This window comes from Herpailurus yagouaroundi, unplaced genomic scaffold, assembly GCF_014898765.1.
Source record: "Herpailurus yagouaroundi ecotype Mexico unplaced genomic scaffold, PumYag 199, whole genome shotgun sequence".
Lineage (NCBI taxonomy): Eukaryota > Metazoa > Chordata > Mammalia > Carnivora > Felidae > Herpailurus > Herpailurus yagouaroundi.
The window spans coordinates 22,089,402-22,105,091 of NW_024412430.1; the positions used below are offsets into that span (position 1 = coordinate 22,089,402).

At 52.6% G+C, this 15,690-nt stretch overlaps 1 protein-coding gene across 1 annotated transcript in view; it reads right to left on the reverse strand.

Annotated features, from left to right (window-relative positions):
- Window positions 1–15,690, reverse strand: part of WNK2 (WNK lysine deficient protein kinase 2) — a 144,947-nt gene that overhangs the window by 17,650 nt on the left and 111,607 nt on the right. Inside the window, exons 24-28 of the mRNA XM_040449271.1 lie at window positions 14,374–14,585; window positions 13,320–13,508; window positions 12,493–12,591; window positions 6,911–6,955; window positions 5,223–5,482 (exon numbers count right to left, since the gene is read on the reverse strand). Of these exons, the coding sequence (XP_040305205.1) occupies window positions 5,223–5,482; window positions 6,911–6,955; window positions 12,493–12,591; window positions 13,320–13,508; window positions 14,374–14,585 (805 nt within the window). The remainder of the gene's footprint in view (window positions 1–5,222; window positions 5,483–6,910; window positions 6,956–12,492; window positions 12,592–13,319; window positions 13,509–14,373; window positions 14,586–15,690) is intronic.

Here is a 15,690-nt window from a genome sequence, read left to right on the forward strand (position 1 = left end):
TAGAAATCAGTAACAACAAAATTACTAGAAAATTGGCATATATGCAGAAACGAAACACGTACTTAAACAACCAAAGGATCAAAGACATAATCACAGGGGAAATGAGAAAATAACTGAGACAAATGAAAACAGAACACATAAAAATTTATGAGACAAAGCAAAAGAAGTTCTCAGAAGGAAATTTATAGCTATAAATGCCTACATTAAAAATTTTAAATCAATAACTGTATACCATATAAAAGAGAATCGGAGGTCATAAGGAAAAATTAAAGCAAATGAATTAAAAATGAAACCAAAAGTTGGTTCTTAGAAAAGATTAACAAACTGACGAAGTTGTAGCTACCAAACTAAATATTTACATGAAATATAAAAATCCCTAGAAACACAGAAACTACCAAGGCGGACTCGAGAAGAAATAGAAAACTGAACGAGACATGTAACAAGTAATGAGACTGAATTAGTAATCAAAAACCTCAACAAAGAGAAGCCAAACTTTTAAAGAAGAATTAACAGCAATCTTTCTCAAACTCTTCCAAAAGTTGAATAGGAATAAACTTATTTTTTGTGACCAGCATTATCTTGACACTAAGGCCAGATAAATACATCACAAGAAAATTATGGACTGATACCCCAATGAATATTGATGCAAAAATCCTCAATAAAACATTAGCAAACTTAATTCAGTAGCACAATAGGAGTATATACACCACGACCAGGTGGGATTTATCCTAGGAATTAATGCAATGGTGGTTTAACATAAAAATCCATGTAATACATCATTAACAAGATGAAGGATAAAGAAACCTACAATCCTCTCAATTAATGCAGAAAAAGTATTTGACAAAATCCAACTCTCTTTCATGATAAAGGCACTCAACAAACTATGAACAGAATAGAACTCCCTCAATACGATAAAGACCATATATGAAAACCCACAGCTAACAGTATATACTCATATACTTAATGGTGAGAGTCTGAAAGCTTTTCCTCCAAAGTCAAGAACAAGAAAAGATACCTGTTTTTTTCCATTTCTGTTCAATATAATATTAAAAACTATAGCCAGAGGTATTAGGCAAGGAAAAAAAAGGCATCCAAACTGGAAAGGAAGAAGTAAAATGATCCTTGTTCAGAGATGACATAATCTTATAAGTAGATAACCCTAAAGAACACACACATACAAAACTAATCCATGAATTCAGCAAAGATGCAGGGTACAAAGTCGGCTGCATTTCTATACACTAACAGTGAACAATCTGAAAAGAAATCAAGGAAACAATTACATTTACAGTAACATAAAAGTAATAAAATGTTTAGGAATAACTTCAAGGAGTTGAAAGACTTACACACTGAAAGCTACAAAACACTGCCAAAGGAAATTAAAGAAGACATAAATAGGGGTGCCTGGGTGGCTCAGTTGGTTAAGCATCTGACTTCAGCTCAGGTCATGACCTCACAGGTTGGGAGTTCGAGCCCTGCATCAGGATCTCTGCTGTCAATACAGAGCCCCCTTCAGATCTTCTGTCCTCTTCTCACTCTGCCCTTTCCCCACTCATGCACTCTTTCTCTCTCTAAAGTAAATAAACATTTTTTTAAAAAACACATAAATAAATGGAAAGACATCACATGTTCATGGATTGGAAGACTTACACTGTTACCATCAAATAGTACCCAAAGTGATCTACAGATTCAATGCAATCACTACTAAATTCCCAATGGCATTTTTTTTTTAAGAAATACAAAAACCCGTCCTAAAATTCATATGGATTCTCAAGGGACCCACAATAACCAAAACAATATTGAGAAAGAAAAACAAAGTTGGAGGGTCATACTTCCCTGATTTTGAAACTTAACTACAAAGCTACAGAAATGAAAACAATGTGATACTGGAGAAAGGATAGACATATACACTAATAAAATAGAACAGAGACCCTAGAAATAAACCTTTGCAAATATAGTCCATTCATATTCAACAAGAGTACTAAGACCATCCAATGGGGAAAGGATAGTCTTTTCAACAAATGGTATTGGGAAAACTGGTTACCCACATGCAAAGGCATGAAACTGCACCCTTATCTAACACCACAGACAAAAATTAACCAAAGTGGATAAAAGGCCTAAACATAACAGCTAAAATTATTAAACTCTTAGAAGGAAAGAGGGGAAAGGCTTCACAACATTGGATCTGGCAATAATTTCTTGGGTATGACACCAAAGACACGAGCAACAAAAACAGGTAATTGGTCTTCATGAAAATTAAAAACTGTGCATCCAGAGACACTGTCCACAGAGTAAAAAGACAGCTCCGAGAATGAGAAAAAGTATTTGCATATCACATATCTGATGAGGGATTAAAATCCAGAATATACAGAGAACTCCTTAAAACTTAATAACAAAGACAAATAATTAAGAAATGGGCAAAGGACTTGAACGGCTATTTCTCTAAGGAAGATGTACAAATGGCCAATAAGCACATGAAAAAAGGCTCAAATCCCTGATCATTAGGGAAATGCTAGTGAGAACCACAGTGAGATACCACTGTGGTATCAGGATGGCTATTTAAAAAAAAAATCTGAAAGTACAAAGTATTGGCAAGGATGAGGAGAAACTGGAACCCTGTTGTACCGCCGGCAGGAATGTAAAGTGGCGCAGCTACTAGAAACAGTCTGCAATTCCTCAAGAAGTTACAAATAGTATTATTATATGATCCAGTGATTTTACTTCTGGGTATTCTTTAAAAAGAATTGAAAGCAGGGACTCAGAGATACTTGCACACCTATGTTCACGGCAGCATCGCTCACAGTAGCCAATAGGTACAAGCAACCCAAGTGTCCATCAACAGATAAACGGACAAAATGTGGTTATCAACGTACACTGGCATAGTTCTCAGCCTTAAAAAGGAAGGAAATTCTGACACCACTTACAGGACGGATGAACCTTGAAGACGTTATGCTGCATGAAATAAGCCAGACCAAAAAAACAAGTAGTGTAGGATCCCACTTTATAGAGAGACCAACAGGAGTCAAATCCATAGAGACAGAAAGTAGAGTGTTAGTTTCCAGGGACTGAGGAAGGCGGAGGGGAATGGGAGTTCTTTTTCAAGAAGGACAGAGTTTCATTTTTGCAAGATGAAAACATTTTGGAGATGCACGGTGGTGATGGTTGAACAACAACATTAATGCTTAATGCACTTCAAGTGACACTTAAAGATGGTTGAGATGGCAAATTTTATGTCGTGTATTTTACCATTTAAAAATTTGGGGAAAATGAAGGACTTTTTAAAAAAAACTTTGAAGTATAGCTGACATAAAATATTAAATTAGTTTAACATATACAACACAATGAATCAAGATATATATACATCACAAAATGCTCACCACAATATTACGGATCATATTCCCATCTACTTTTCTTTCCCCCAAAGAGTAAAGTTCTGCTACAGCATGACTGGACCTTGTAAACACTGTACTAAGTGAAATAAGCCAGACAGCAAAGGGCAAATACTGTAGGATTCCACTTAAATGATGTGCTTAGTGTCGTCAAATTCATAGAAAGTAGAAAAAAAGTTAACATAGGCTGCAAAACTAGCAGACCAGAGGTGGAGACTGGAGAGTTATTTCTTAATGAGTTCTCTATTTCGGATGATGAAGTTATACAAACGGATAGTGGTAGTGTTCACATGCCGCTGTGTATGTACTGAATACTACCGAATTGAACACTTAAATATGACTAAAATGGTAAATTTTATGTTATATAGATTTACCACAGTAAAAAAAAAAAAAAAAGTTTTAAAAAATCCTGTTAAGAATCTAAGCCATTAGAACAAGGGGCTTAGCGAGCTGACAGATGGGGCACAGCCCTGCACAGGTACTCCATGCGCTAGAGTCCAGGTAGCCAAGCAGACTCTCGCCCATTGGGGCTCAGGGAAAAGACCCTCCAGGGCTGTCAACTCTGCCAAAGGATAACAGAGAGTGGGTTTGAGGAGTCAGGGCTGCGGCTGTCAGAAGGGAGCCACTGTCCCTCGCCACTCAGAGGATACAGGGAGGCCAGGGCACAGTGTGTGTGGCAGGAATGCGGAAGCTGCCTCAAGCACTGGGGCAGCTGCAGGCAAGACTGATTGACAACTGGGCCAAAGAGCCAGGCCCAGCAAATTTTAAAGGACCAAAAACACCAGAAGTTTGTTCTTTTATCACAGTGCACTTGGGCTAAAAAGTGAGAAAATTAATAACTATATTACTTCAAACCACAGTGGAAATTACAAAACAGTTCAAACTGTAATGCTGCACAGCAAAACCTTTAGGACGCAGCTAGAACCACGGGAGAAATTTTTATAGATTGAATGTCTATATTATTAAACAGGAAGGACCAGTAATCAATGACCTGCACATCTCAAGAAACTTTCTAGAACTTAAACAGTAGCCCAAACATAGAAATAAGGAAGGAGATAATAAGAAGAGAAACTGGTGACACATAAAGAATACCATCAAAGCCAAAACGACTTCTTTGAGAAGGCTAATAAAATTTATGAACTCCTAAGGAAGCTGCACAAGGAGGCTGGGGGAACTCACCAACATCAGAAGTGAAAAATAAGACATCACTGCAAATTGTGAAGACAGGATATTATGGGCAGCTCCATGCCAACTAATTTGAAAACTTAAGATAAATTTAGGTATCTACCAAATGTTAGAAAAGCAGGGCTTAACAGAAAGAGAAAACAGAAAATCCAATCGCACTAAAAGTATCAAAGAAATTGAATCCGTAAGGAAAACTTTACCCTCAGGGGATGGAGAGATGTGTGAGAAACACAGCAAAATGTCAGCCACAGCATGCAGCCAGGGGCAAACTAAAGTTCACTGTGCAATTTCCGACACTTCCGTATGTTTGAAATTTTTCAAAATAAAAGGTCACAGGGGAAACTTCCCTGATTCCAAAACTGGACTCCCAGGCCAGATGGGCTCACCAGTGAACTTTGCTCAACACTTCAGGAAGAAGCAACACAATCTTGCACAGGCTCCTCGAGACCGAGAAGGGAACGCTCTTCCAGGGAGGCTGTCAAGTCAGCCTAGCCCTGTCACAGGAAGGCATCGCAGGACAGAGCACCGGATGGCAGTTCCTCACTGCGCCCCACACAGGCTGGGTGCACCAGAACTAGCACCCGACGCCGGGGGCCGCTCCCACCCCGTCTCTTCCGCCTGGGTGGCCTGTGCCCGCAGCGCCCCACTTACAGCCCGTGTCTCGCCAGTGGCTGGGGACCAGCCCGCCGGGGCCTCCATGCCGTGTAGCCTCTGAGTCTGCTTCAGCTGGTTGAGCGAGGGCTTCAGCTGGGTGGTCCCCACCGTCTTGCTCGTCCAGTCGTCCACCAGCTTGTGCAGGTCATCCGTGAAGGTGCCTCTCTTGTTGTTGCTGTTGTTCGCCTGTGCCTGGACGTGCAAGGTGGGCTGGGGGCCCGGCTCAGGGCCCGGGACCAGGCTGCTGGTGGAAGACCCTGGGGAAGCACACACATGCCAGGTTGGTGACACTGCACACAGCGCCACCGGCCAGCTGCAGTCTTTCATACAGTGGTCTTGCTTAGGCCAGGCAACACCTTGCTTCAGGAGATGGTCTGCATCTTGGGGCCCACGTGCCAGTTTTAGACACTTTGGAACATTTTCACAGGCCACAGGGGACCAGGCTATGCTAGGCAGCTGTCACCCTTCTGAGCTGGGCCAGAGGACAGGACCCGAGCAGCTGGCAGGCTTACTCAGCATCCACTCTGCGCCCACGCTGCCTAGGACCCCCAGACTCCTACGTGAGGAGGCTCAGAAAACTGGGGGCAAAATCCCAAGGCCTTTGCGCTCGAACACAAGGACTCCAGGGAAACGTGTCAATGCTGCAGGCTGAGCGCTCAGCCCACGGCAGCTCCTGCGGTCCACCCAGCAGAGGGAAAAGGGAAAATGCTAAGTAGGCTGGGTCGTCAGCATGCCTGTGCAAGAATGTTAGTGGCTTAGCGGTTTCGAATTTAAGACACAAAACTGTGCCTCTCCTCAGCAGCACATGTAGGGAAGGTGTTGCTAAAGGGTACAAACACTCAAAGCCTTCCACCGTGGGCCCCCAAGTTCGGAGCCATCTGTGGGGTGGAGCAGGAACCAGGAGGCCCAGCTGCCAGGAAGGCCTGGGGGCTGCGGTTCAGGTGGAGCTTGGCGAAGACATCACACTCACCCACTTCACTGGAAGATTATTTTTAGGTGACCAAAATGGGACTTTTTAATTCTTTTTAAGTTGTGCCCTGACCCCACAGCAACATACAGTTTCTGGTTGGCAATTCTGCATAAGCCAATTTAAAATTTTTCCGCATCAAAAAAGCAGCATAATGACCATCTCTTCAAACAAGCCGTTACAAAATGTAGTCACAGTAGCTAGCAATGAAAAAGCACAGACACAAACAGTTAAACGTTAGTGATGGAATCTTACATACACAGAGCTATTTCTACATGAATGTTTCAGCCAGAAAAGAAAAAAGGAGAAAAAAAAATATGGTGTAAGGTGAGGGTGGTGGGCGGCCCAGGTGGACTGATACCCATTTCATCCCGGCATCTCTCCTCGGGGACACTCATCTTTAGCACTTCAAGGACACACTCATTCCTACGGTTTTGGAAAAGGAGCCAATCAATGATTGGTAACGTGTGGACATTCCGGGCAAGGAGAGTGCATGTCAACCGGCCAGGACACGCAGACTCTAGGAGCTATGGAGACGCGGGGGGGCACCCACGGGTCGCTTTCCCTCCAGGCCGAGGGAAAGCGGTGCCCTGGGTGGGTGGGCGCGGAGCAGATGCAAGCACGCCCGCCCGCCGGCCACGGAGCCCCCGATGCGCACTAGCCACATGAAAGCCCATGCGATGGAGAGCGGACAAGGGGTAAAAAACCCGATAATTACGACTGCTGTGCTCTTTGCCTAGACAGAGACGCTTCAGGGCAGACCCTGCAAGGGAAGAAGAAACGACACAAGACCACAGGGTTAGGCAGGACAGCACACACGGGGGACAGGCCACCACACTAAGCACAAGTCATCAGTGTGCAAGGAGGAGCAGAGGCCAGCGATTCAGAGAGGGGACTGGCCACCTGGGCTAACCGGGTGACCGCAAGTCAGTGTGCGGGCTCACGTGAACTTCGCCGAGGGGCTCAGGTGCAGGACCAGGCCCCAAGCTTCAGGTAGAAGTGAGTGTGTCTTTCAAAGCGTATTCAAAAAAAAAAAAAAAAAGAAAACAAAAAACAAAAAAAGCAAAGCATACCACTTGGTTTTTAAACAAAAGGCTTCTGCAGCCCCACTGCAGATCGAGGCAGAAAACCCACTAAAAGTCAGCCAGGAGAGCTCAGTGGAGCCGCCGGCTTTGCCTGGAAGCTAGGCCCATGGGAGGTTTGTTTTCCAAGTGCAAAAAGATACATTGTTTTGCAGGTTTGAGGCCAATCCCAGATCCCAGGCGGCTTCCCTGACCAGACCAGTGGTGGACACAGAGGGCACCTATCTACAGAGGTGGGAATCAGGGCTGGACCCAAGTTTCTGCAACGCTGCTGCCTCACCTGGTAGCCCACGTCCACCAGAACGGGGTGAGGCTTGTCATGAGACCACCACTAAGCGCCAGGCCCTGCGGTCCCAGGGGCTGTCCGTGGTGTCTGGCACAACTTGATGGTCAGTGCCCACTTTGGAGGGCAGACAAGCTGGCCCTTCAGGGAGCTGGGCAGGCACAATGGGACAGCTCAGGAGTCCCCAAGGTCACTCAGCAAGGCTGCGCTATCACAGAGGGTCTGTGCTCCTGCCCCAGGCCCTTGCCAGAGCAGAACACTTCCTGAGGGTGCCCTGCACCCTTGCCGAGGAAGGTAAGACGCCACCGCCTCTGGGTGTGAGCAGAGCACAAAGGTCGGCCCAGGCTCCAGCTGAGTCGTTCTTTTTTTTGGTTTATCCCGTGTGTGCTCAGAGGCTGATGTGGTAGAAGGGGAGGTGATGTTCTGGTGGGGTCTGTAATGTGCAAATAAAAACAAAAGGGCTGGGCAGGAGTGGTCCAGGCCAGTCGTCCCTTGGTAGCAGCAGTGAAGGGCCTTTGCTGGTCTGTGTCCTGACGTGGAACCCTACTGGGAGCACAGGGCCCTCGGGGGGCTCCACAGCACAAGGGAATGAGGGTCCCAAGCTCTATGACTGTGCGGGGCCCCAGCTAAGGCACAGACTTCCCTGTCTGGATCCTGTGGTTGTAGCTCCCTCTGGGTCTCTGCAGCACCAGGACGTGGAATCAATTGGCCAGCCAGGTCCCCACAGCCTGACAGAAGAGGATTCTTTCGGGGCTGATTCCCGCCATCCTCATGACAGGAACACTCAGGCAGCCACAGGAGCTGCCTGCCGGGAACCACCAGAGGAAGCCTGGGCCCGTGATCAGGGCCCCAGACTTTGCTGGGACCCCAGAGCCAAGGCCATTGGCCACCAGACACCATGCTCGGACTGGAGAGCAATACTGGCCCACAGAGGCCTCCACACCCTCACTAGACGCGGCCCACAGGGACCAGAGCACACTCCCTGCCCTCAAGGTGAACCTTTAAACAAAGACCGACCGGACTCGGCGCCCTTCACGTCAGAGTCATGGCAGCCAGTGCAGTGCAGAGGTGTGGCCAAGCACAGGCCACAGGTCTGACGACCGGCCCTCACTCACACCACAGCCCTGTCCCTCCTCGGGGGTCCCCTGAGTCTCCTCCCCAGTGCCTTGCCCTTGAAGCCCACCACACAGATGGCTGACGAATGTGCCTCCACCCGGCCCTCCTCTCTTCCCCTCCATCAGGCTACAAGGCAGCATTGCAAGGGTGCCGGGGATACATGGGACCCAAAGGAAACCCACAGGGGGCATGAGGGCAGGTCTCCCCTCCCTGCAGGACTACTGTCCTTGGCCAAGGTCTTGGGAAGAGCCAACTTCAAGGCCCCAGCACTGCTTGGAGAAGCTTCCGGGTGGTCAGGGGTGGAGGTGGAGAGCCACGCGGCCTCTCCCAGCTGTTCTCCCAGGCTTTGAATGGGCAACACACAGGATGACACCATGTCCTGTCCTCATGCTGCACACACATCCCACCGGGCCAGGAGTCTCATGCAGTGCCCAGGCCTCGTTCAGGAAGCCCCCCCCCCCCCCCCCCGCCAAATCCCTCCCCAGGCAAGGACAACCAGCCCTGCCAGCATCCACACCCTCACTGGGCTTCCAGGCGGATGCCTCAAAGGTATCTGCCACGGACAGATCTCTTAAGAAGTGGGCCAGCCCAGTGGCCATCACCACACTTGCTTTTTACCACAGCATTCAGACAACCGATGAGGCTCACAGGGAGCTTCGGGGACAGCAGCCCCTGCCCGCCACATGACGAGAGGCATGCCTCCCACCCACGGGTCCTTCCCCCAGACCAGTGGCGTTAGACATTTGGATCTGGCACCGGAAACAAAATGAGCAACCAGCACCAAAATGCCACTCAGGGCTCCTTTGGAATGAGCCACCAAGTCCTCACACCGCTGAGCAAAGTGCCAAAACTTGTCCTTGAAGCATGAAATGGGACGCATCCCAGCTCTGCCCTGCCCTGGGGTGACGGCCCCAGGGACAGTCCAGCCTGGGGAGGCCTCCATGGGGGGTGGCCTCCTTCTTGGCCGCCCTCCCCTGCCCGAAGGCCCTCTCCCACACCCCTGCAGCAGGTCCCCCCAGGAAGGGTGAGGACAGGGCCTTGGCAGCCACGCAGTGGCAGCCTCCTCGGGTGTCCCGGAGACAGACTTGCTGTGGCACGGATGACAGGCTGATGGGACACGTGAGAACATAACAAAGCAGACCCCAAAGGTCTGTGTGCAGAGAGGCTCCAGAAGCATCGGTACCTAATCCAGTCACGTGGACTGGAGCCAGAGAGAAGGAGGGTCAACAGGTCTGACAGCAGCTTCTGACCCCAGACACTGCTGCGACCCGACCACAGCCTCTGAATCCCAAAACGTGCTCCCTGAGTTTCCCCAAACCTTCCATTGGCCACAAGGAGGGGTCTGCCCAGGGCTTCACCCCGTCTGTGCTACCGTGGGCCCTTCCCTCCCAACGGCGGGCCTGTCCACGTGCCCACCCGAGGCAGCGCCCAGGATTCGCTCTCTGCGTGCTCTCGTTCCTGGGGCGAATGCCTGTCCCATGAGGGATCCCCTCCTAGTCACCTGCAGCTGCCTGCGCCTCCACCCCTGCTCATCTCTGACCCAGCCTGGATGCTCTCATGGTCTCGGAGTGTCACACAATTGGGGACCTTCTTTGTGTACTTCAGAACTTAACCAAGATTTTGTTTTCCTAGAGCCTGGTCTCCTATTCGGTGCAAGGCGGCAAACAGAAAACCTCTAGCCTTCATCTCTTCCTGCAGGTCAGGCCAGAGGAACCCACAGCTGCAGCCCTCCCCCTGCTGCTGACCTGGACTCCAGGACCAGGCCCCCAGAGCGGGCCCCACCCTCAGGGTCTTCCCACAGCCCTCGCCTCAGACCTCCTCTCTGCCACCTCCCAGCCCTCAGGGCTGCGACCAGACTTTTTCCTCCAGACTTTCACAGGTGCCTGTGGTCTCCTCAGGCCTCCGAGCTCCCTAGTAACCCAGGAACCAGCCAGCTCCAGCTCCAGGAGTAGGCTGGCAGGCTGGGCGGACACCAGGGCACTGGGCATGGAAGGACACACCTTCACATGCCCCCAGGGCCAGGGCCTGTGGGGGCCACGCCGTGGCCAGGACAGCAAAGAGCTCAGCCAAGGCGTGCCTACAGACGGCTGTTGTGAAAACAGCAAGGCCACTGGGCCCAACCACCTAAAATCAGGTCCGCCCAGGCCAGGAGCCCCGTGTGCCACCAAGCCATGCCTCACATGTCCCTTTCCTCTTAGCCACAGAGACGGAAACAAAAGCTAGACCATTTGTCCTTGCTGTGCCTCCCCATTTTTTTTTTTTTTTTATCTTGGAATAACAACAGTAAAACAAATGAAAACTCTTAAAAATGAATGCAGGACCATGTGGGCACAAACCTTGAAGGAGCATGTGGCACTTGATCACTCACACCAGGGGACCCCAGGGAAAGCACCACCTGCTCTAACCTGCTTCCTGTGTCCGACCCACATGTTCCCAGCAGGCCGCGGTCAGTCATGTGACCGGGAGATGCCTGGGGACCCATGTGCCCTGATGCCATGGTCTCAGGAGACAGCCACGCACACTGGGACAGAAAAGAGCCAGCGAGTGATACAGGGAGCAGGATGCACTCAGACCTTGCCCACCCCTGCCCACCACCAGCTCAAAAGCAACCAGCAGCTCAGGTGGGGCACCTGTTACTAAACAGTCCCTGGGAATCTCTAGGAGGTTGTGTGCCTCCACCCTGTCCTGCCTGGGGGAGGGTGACATGGCCCCTCTGATGGGGACAAATGCCCACTGTGGACGTGGCCTCAGGTCCTGACAAACACAATGTATCTTTATTGTACCAGCAAAAAGCCACGTGCCCCAAACCGGCATTTCCACCATTTCCATTTGATAGAAAGCTTAATTTTTGTGTTCAGAAACAAAAACCTGAAAACCCCACAGCTTTGGATTCATTTTCCAATTGTTCCAAGGGATGAAGTAATTCTGGACGGCCCTGAGCAGATACTCCCTTCCCGGGCAGGAATCCTGGGTGCCAGCAGGGCATCCCAGGAGCCAGAGGGTGACCGGGACGGAGGTTTGGGTGAGCACAGCCCTGAGGAGCTGGGTAGCTGACTTCGTGCCTGAGGGCCGTGGGAGGAGAGGGCACACCAAGTAAAGTGCTCCAGCTAGAGACCAGGAGGGGCCAGGCCAGAGAGACAGCCACAGCGGAGGCTGGGGCTTCCTGGGGACGCTGATGGGTTCCCAAGGTGAGCGGAGTGGAGGGAGGGGTGGGCCGACCTAGCTGGAGCACCTTTCTCTCAGCCTTTGCACATGCAGGGCATGGGGGTGGGGCAGCAGCAGCGAGTGCTGTGTTGTGGCCCTCGCACAAAAGTTGCACCCTCCAGTGACCTTCTAGAACTGTCTCCGCTCACTACATGCATGTCTTCAGAATCCAGACACGTGTGAAACACACCATGCGTCTAGAGAAGGCCGGGGTTGTCTTTTTGTTGTCACTGAAACTGGGGACGGCGGACGTGTATGTGCACCACAATCGCAACAGAAAGAAAACTACGTCCAACATAAAAAATAAGTTAAACCAACCAGTGAGGAGAAAAACGCAGAGCGCTTTGGGGGTCCGGGGGGCCAGGTGCCCGAGGCCAGGGGTGGGCAAGCCGCCGCACATGCTTTTAGTGCCGGCCGTGAGCCGAGGGCATGCACTGGCGCTTTCTGGGGCCGAGAGGGTGGGTGCGGGCAGGGGTCTGTGTTTGATATTAAGTAGGTGACTTCAGTGGGGAGGGGGAGGCAGCCTACAGAATGTATGGAAGGCAATGAAGACAGGGAGGGGCGGGGAGAAACCAAGGGCCAGGAGGTGATAAAATACAAAGAACAAATACAGACAGATGGACACAGACACGGGTCCACTGAGGAATCGAGCGCGAGGTTTGCTACTAGACTTATAGGTCAGTCTCTCAGACGTTGGGTGGTAAACCGTCCAGCCTGCAAATGAATATAGAGGGAAGAAAACAAAGAGACAGGCATCAAGTACAGTCTCTGCGATTCCTGCTACACACCACCAGCCACATCAGCCTCGTCACTTAGCATCCACGGCTCCACCTAGCCCAGCCCGGAGGACCACAGCCGCCGACCACGTAATGGAAAGGAGGCACCGCTGGAGCACAAGAGAAGCGGACCCTGGGAGAGCGTGCGGGGCGGGCGGGTGGGCGGGGGTGGGCGCCAGCAGCGGTCACTGCGACTTCTCTGGACAGAGATGGCGGGGACGGAGCCCCTCCTCACGCGGCTACTGCGCCCACGGCCGAGGTGACGAGCATTTATTTCCTCCTCAAGGCGGACTCCCAGCTCGAGGGGCCGTGCCCTCATCCCCCTAGCCGTCCCTCCTGACGGAAGGACCCGTGTGTAGTGGGCAGCGGGGCGGGGCAGGGCAGGCGGGGGCCTGGGAACCGGCGCAGGGCACGCACCCCACACGTGACCAGGGGGTCCTGGCGCCTTCCCCGGGCCGGCTCTAGCAGAGCACGCCTCCCTCTGAGCCTTACACGGCGAGACTCGATGATGGGTGGGCTACCCACTGTCTTTACTCAAAGGCTACCTCTACTGGTTTTTATCCTCGAGAGGCTGTGGGCGGCCCTTGCCGCCGCTCATGCCCCTCTGACACCACAGGGGCCCTACGCAGCTAGCGCATGCTCAGAGACGGGCAAGCTGGGAATCACCTGAGCCATGCGCTCCGCCTCCGTCAGTGGCTAAGCCGGAGCAGATGTCTGCAGACAGGGAGGCCCGCACCGAGCAAGGCTGCTGGGTCTGAACTGCCTTCCCACACGGGTCTGAAGCTGCTTCGGGCCCTGCCCCGGCTTGGGCAGGGTCCTTAGCAGGAGGGGCTCTGCTGCAGTCTGACAAGTGACCTGGGGGGAATAAGGGGTGACAGGTACAGTGAGGCGCTGCGGGTCAGACCAGCCAGCGCGGGGTGCATCTGTCCTCCCTGCTCGTTGCTGGGTGACCTTGGGGAAGTGGAGTCCCTGCAGGCACTGGGCACGTGGCCCGGTCACCAGAGCGCGGGCGTCAGGAAGATCAGAGAAAATGACCACAGCCTCCACCAGTCGCCATCGCCGTGCAAGGACCACGGCACATCAGGAGAGGCACACCAGGGCTCAAGAGGCCTATACGACCTGCTCGCTCTGACTAGTTTCCACTTGGCTTTAGGAATCATCCTGGAATTCGTATAATTTGTGTAACTTCTTGCAGTTCACGGACACGCACCCCGTGGGTTATCCGTGATACCGAGAGGGTGGGCTCACACTCCGCTCTCGGCTGGCTTCCCACCTGGGATACACCGGGGATCCCAACTCACTGGGTTTCCAGCACACCCTCGGTGCCCGGGTGTCCTCCCCATCCCCCCCCCCTCCCCCCCCCCCAAAAGGCAGCCGCTCCACCCTCACTTTCAGCAGGTGACCGGTGCCTGAGAAATGGCCAGAGGAAACACCCCGAGCCAGGTGGCACCCTGCAGGGAGGTGGGCTGAGGGGGAGAGACCCTGAACCGCCTCCTGCCTCGTACACGAGTCCCCAGGCGGCTGATGGCCCCAGAGCAGGCCTGCGCACTCAGGGTGGGCCCGGCGACACCCCGGCCCTTCACACCCACAAAGGCTTCCGCTCCAGCGAAAGGAGGTCGAAGAAGTGCTCTTCTGGGTGCGGGCGCCTGCCTCCTGCCTCCTGCCTGCCCGCCCTGCTCGGGTCCCGGCCCCAGCCTGCCGGAGCCGGGAGGGCACAGACCTGTGCTGGAGGCCACGACCTTGAGCTGCTGCACCAGCGGGTTGAGCAGCTTCCCTGCCTTCAGCTTGCTCCTGCTCTTCCTCCTCCGGCCGGCGGGAGGGGCCGTGTGGAAGAGGCCCAGGTTGGGGGGCAGCGGCTTGCCCAGGCGGCGGTACAGGGCCTCGATCTCCTGCTTCTGCTGGCTCTGCAGCTCCGAGATCTCCTTCAGGTGCCTGCAGGAGGGGATGGAGGGCGGGTGGGCACCCTGCTCGGTTCCGGCACATAGGCCCATCCAGGAGAGCCCTCAGGGCACGGCAAGGGCGTGAGCAGTGGGGCTCGAGGACAGATGGACCACGTCGAGGAAACAGGGGCACTGAAGACTTTGGGTCTCCGTCAGGACCAAGTGGGCCCCACCGGGGGTCTCCTGCATGAACACCCCCACCACCACCGAGAGGAAGAGCCCGAAAGGATTCGAGGGTTCAGGTGTCTAGACTCGTGACGCTGCCACTTTGAGTGGCTGGGGAGCGGGACACAAAAACCCCCACGCGTTTATGCTCGCAGTACAAACCCGACACCCAAGCCCAAAGGAAGAGCAAACGATCGGCATTCAGAACTGAGAGGCTGCCTCAGCCCTTCCAGCCAATAAATGGCACCTCCTCTGAGTGGGGAAACCGCAGGAGAGGCATCACAGATGAGAGCATGGCCACGTGAGCAAGGGTGGGGACTCCCAGCACAGACACCACCACCCCCTGGCCACACGGGTGTGGGGCTGCCATGAAGACACAGGTGCAATTACTAGCTGCGGCCAAGGGAAGTTTCTCGAACAAGCCAGAGAAGGACCCTCCCTTGGGGACCCGCTGGCCCAGCCGCCAGCCACTGCTCACCTGCCCACTCACCCGCCTGCATGCCATCTGGGCCTGATGCCAGCCCCTCTGGGCCTGATGCCAGCCCCTCAGATGTACGATGGGCGTGGCTGCCCAGGCCAGGGGCCCAGCCCCTCAGCCACAGCCCTGACCCATCTTCTGCTGCATGGTTGGACAACGAGAAGCAAGTTCTGATTTCACTATCTTCAATGCCTGCCAGACCTCAGAAAGATGACCCTAGCCAGCAAAGTGCTGTTGCATCAAGTTAGCTTCTGAAGGGGTGATATTTTGAGGTGACACTGTTGAAGGGCAGGGGGATGCCTCAGGAGGACCTAGGGAGACCCCCAATCTGAGGATCCTGCCCTAGGGCCTGCAGCAGGTGCCTCAAAGCCCAGGGCCCCTTCCCAGGCAAGAGCCTAGACTCGTTAGCCCTGATTTCCCTTCCTCAGACTACCCTAATTCCTCTCTTGGAGGA